At 35.9% G+C, this 2,615-nt stretch overlaps 1 protein-coding gene across 1 annotated transcript in view; it reads right to left on the reverse strand.

Annotated features, from left to right (window-relative positions):
* Nucleotides 1-982, reverse strand: part of LOC107743036 (leukocyte immunoglobulin-like receptor subfamily A member 4) — a 37,146-nt gene extending 36,164 nt beyond the window's left edge. Inside the window, exon 1 of the mRNA XM_016556146.1 lies at nucleotides 967-982. Within this exon, the coding sequence (XP_016411632.1) occupies nucleotides 967-982 (16 nt within the window). The remainder of the gene's footprint in view (nucleotides 1-966) is intronic.
* Between the last annotated feature and the right edge of the window lie 1,633 nt (nucleotides 983-2,615).

Below are 2,615 nucleotides of genomic sequence, written 5' to 3' on the forward strand. Positions count from 1 at the left end.
CTCGGCCAAATATTGTCCTATCCTAACAAACCATATATCAATGGAAAGCTTATTTCTTCAGCTTTTGATGTATAAATGGACCCTTATGACTGGTTTCGTGGTCCATGGTCACATTTAAGGTAAATGATAAAGGGCACAAAGAGAGTTTTTTTTTTTTTTTAAATGTTGGTTCTTCTCTTCATGAGGTGATACCACTTACAGGATTGTTTCCAGAACAGAATCCAGTCTTAGGCTGATTCAGAGAGGAAAAGGGTAGTTATGTAACCAGTAAGCAGTCATTTACTTCAAATGCCGTCACAAGCTGGGTTTTCACATGTTTCACAATATTCGTGAGGACATTTTCAAACATTATAGCCAAATACACACAGCTTCAGTACAAGCCGAATAAAACTAAAGGAACGACAAAAGGAAACTTTGTCAAGACAGACCTTGAATATTGGCCTGACAAAGCATTGTCTGGAAGTTTAAGACAGTTTGAAGTTTAGTTTGATGTTTTAAGGTTATATAAATCTTGTGTTGTTTGAATACTTTTGCAGTTTGAAGAGAGACTGGATCAGCCTTGCTAGGCTGTTGCTAAGGTGTTCTGGCTGGTTGCTAGGGGGGTGTTTGCTGCTTAGACAGACAATATAATTATGATTTAATCATATATATTACATTTCTTTAGATGTAAACTATTTATGAGTGTGACTAAATGTTAAACGGTATCTGAGTCATGTGCATTTGTTCAATTCTAATTTTTAGAATATGATGTTTGTATTGTATGTATATGTCAAATAAATGTTGATTTTCTTTATGTGAGCTGTCAAGTGTGGGATGAAGACATGCATTGGGTCATTATTTAGTATCATATTGTCTGAGGCTTTTGAAGAACAAATAATTCAAGAGCTGTGATATTGGGAATATGAAACTTTTAACAGATGTCATAATTCAAGCACTCGGGCTCATACCGTATGCAAATACTCTTACCGTCTAATGCAGTCATTGCTAGCAAACATAATTACCAGAGATGAATTATCCTATTCTTTTACGTTATTTGCCATCCGCATCAGACCTGAAATTACGAGACTATTCAGCATCACATCAAGCCGAAACAGAAAGACCAGGGACGATCTCTCACAGTTTGGAGAGATTAGTTTGACAATTCATTACCAGAGTATAGCTACTGTCGAAACATCTATCAAAAGCTAACCCTATAAAACGAGCAAACAGGCAAAGATACAAAGACAACTGGCTACAGACAACATTCCTTCTTATTACCCAATAACTCGCTGGTGAATAAATGAAGAGCAATGATTACACCAGTGACAAACTTTTGTTTGACCCTGCTGAGCTGAACAACTGCTATTCATTTGCTTTTAAGGTGGAAAAATCAAATTTCAGTCTAAGCTCAACAATATAAATATATTTAATGCATATAAACTCTATTTTTTAATACTGCAGCATCCTAACCAACGCTACATAGTGTCACATAAGGGAATACTTCAATATATTTGCACTAAATATAATTAGTTGAATAGTTGAGCTTTAGATTGCTTTTTTGGCCCACTTAAGTAGGACTTAATGACATACAGGATTTAAATATAATTTCATAATTATAAAATTCTATACTGTGATACAAGCTATGTCAATTATCATTGCATTGCAATTGTGTTTATTGTCTTCCACGTTTCATCAGTCAAAGTGTCTCTATCTGCATGTTATTCAGCTGTAGTGATATCTGATGCATTTGTCCATATAAGGGATTTCCTGGGTCTCACTTGTGAAACAGACATTAAAGTACATGAGTGTTATGGTTAGGGTTAACCCTGCTCCATAATGCTCTTATTTTGGGTAAAAATAGAAAAATAATACTTAAGTACTTTGTAACGCAGAAACTTGAGTAGTTTTTCAGCAAACTACTTTTTTACTCTTACTTGAGTCATATTATTTTTCAGTACTTTTACTTGTACTCAAGTAAATTATTCCTTAAGTAGCAATACTTTTACTTAAGTACAATTTCTTAGTACTCTTTCCACCACTAGTTAGCTGACATGTAGTTGCAAAGTTTCTTATAGTTATGTCAATACATCTGACAGATCATGAGTTTAACATAATACACATGGCGATGTTCATGTGTTTGGTCTTGGCAGAATAGATCTGCTACGCTGCTGCTGCTGCAGCGGAACAAGCATCAAAAACTGCTCCTGCCAATACATCCTCAGATATGCTGCTGTGAGAATTTAGGAAATACTGCTGCTGCACATATAACATACATGGAATTACCCCACACATATAACATATGTGAAATTACCCCAAAACAGATCTAGACAGGTGGAGCTGGGGAAGGTGGAGGGTTTCTGAAGCGCGCTGCAACTGCTACAGCAAACACTAGCTGGGTATTTGAAGGTTGGGCAGCAGCTCATTGGCTGCTGATGTGAAAAGAAACCAATCAGCTGTGCCATTTGAGTAATGATATGATTATATCAGATTGAATTAGAACCTATCGGCCTGCACCCTCTAGAGTTTCATGAAAAAACTTTGTATTTAGTATAATGTTTAAAGTGGGTGGTTCTTGACCACGATATGCTGCATTTTGGACTTTTTACAATACAAGACTGACATGTAAATGCCTGCTT

The sequence above is a fragment of the Sinocyclocheilus rhinocerous genome, unplaced genomic scaffold (assembly GCF_001515625.1).
Source record: "Sinocyclocheilus rhinocerous isolate Xijiao unplaced genomic scaffold, SAMN03320098_v1.1 scaffold647, whole genome shotgun sequence".
Classification (NCBI taxonomy): domain Eukaryota; kingdom Metazoa; phylum Chordata; class Actinopteri; order Cypriniformes; family Cyprinidae; genus Sinocyclocheilus; species Sinocyclocheilus rhinocerous.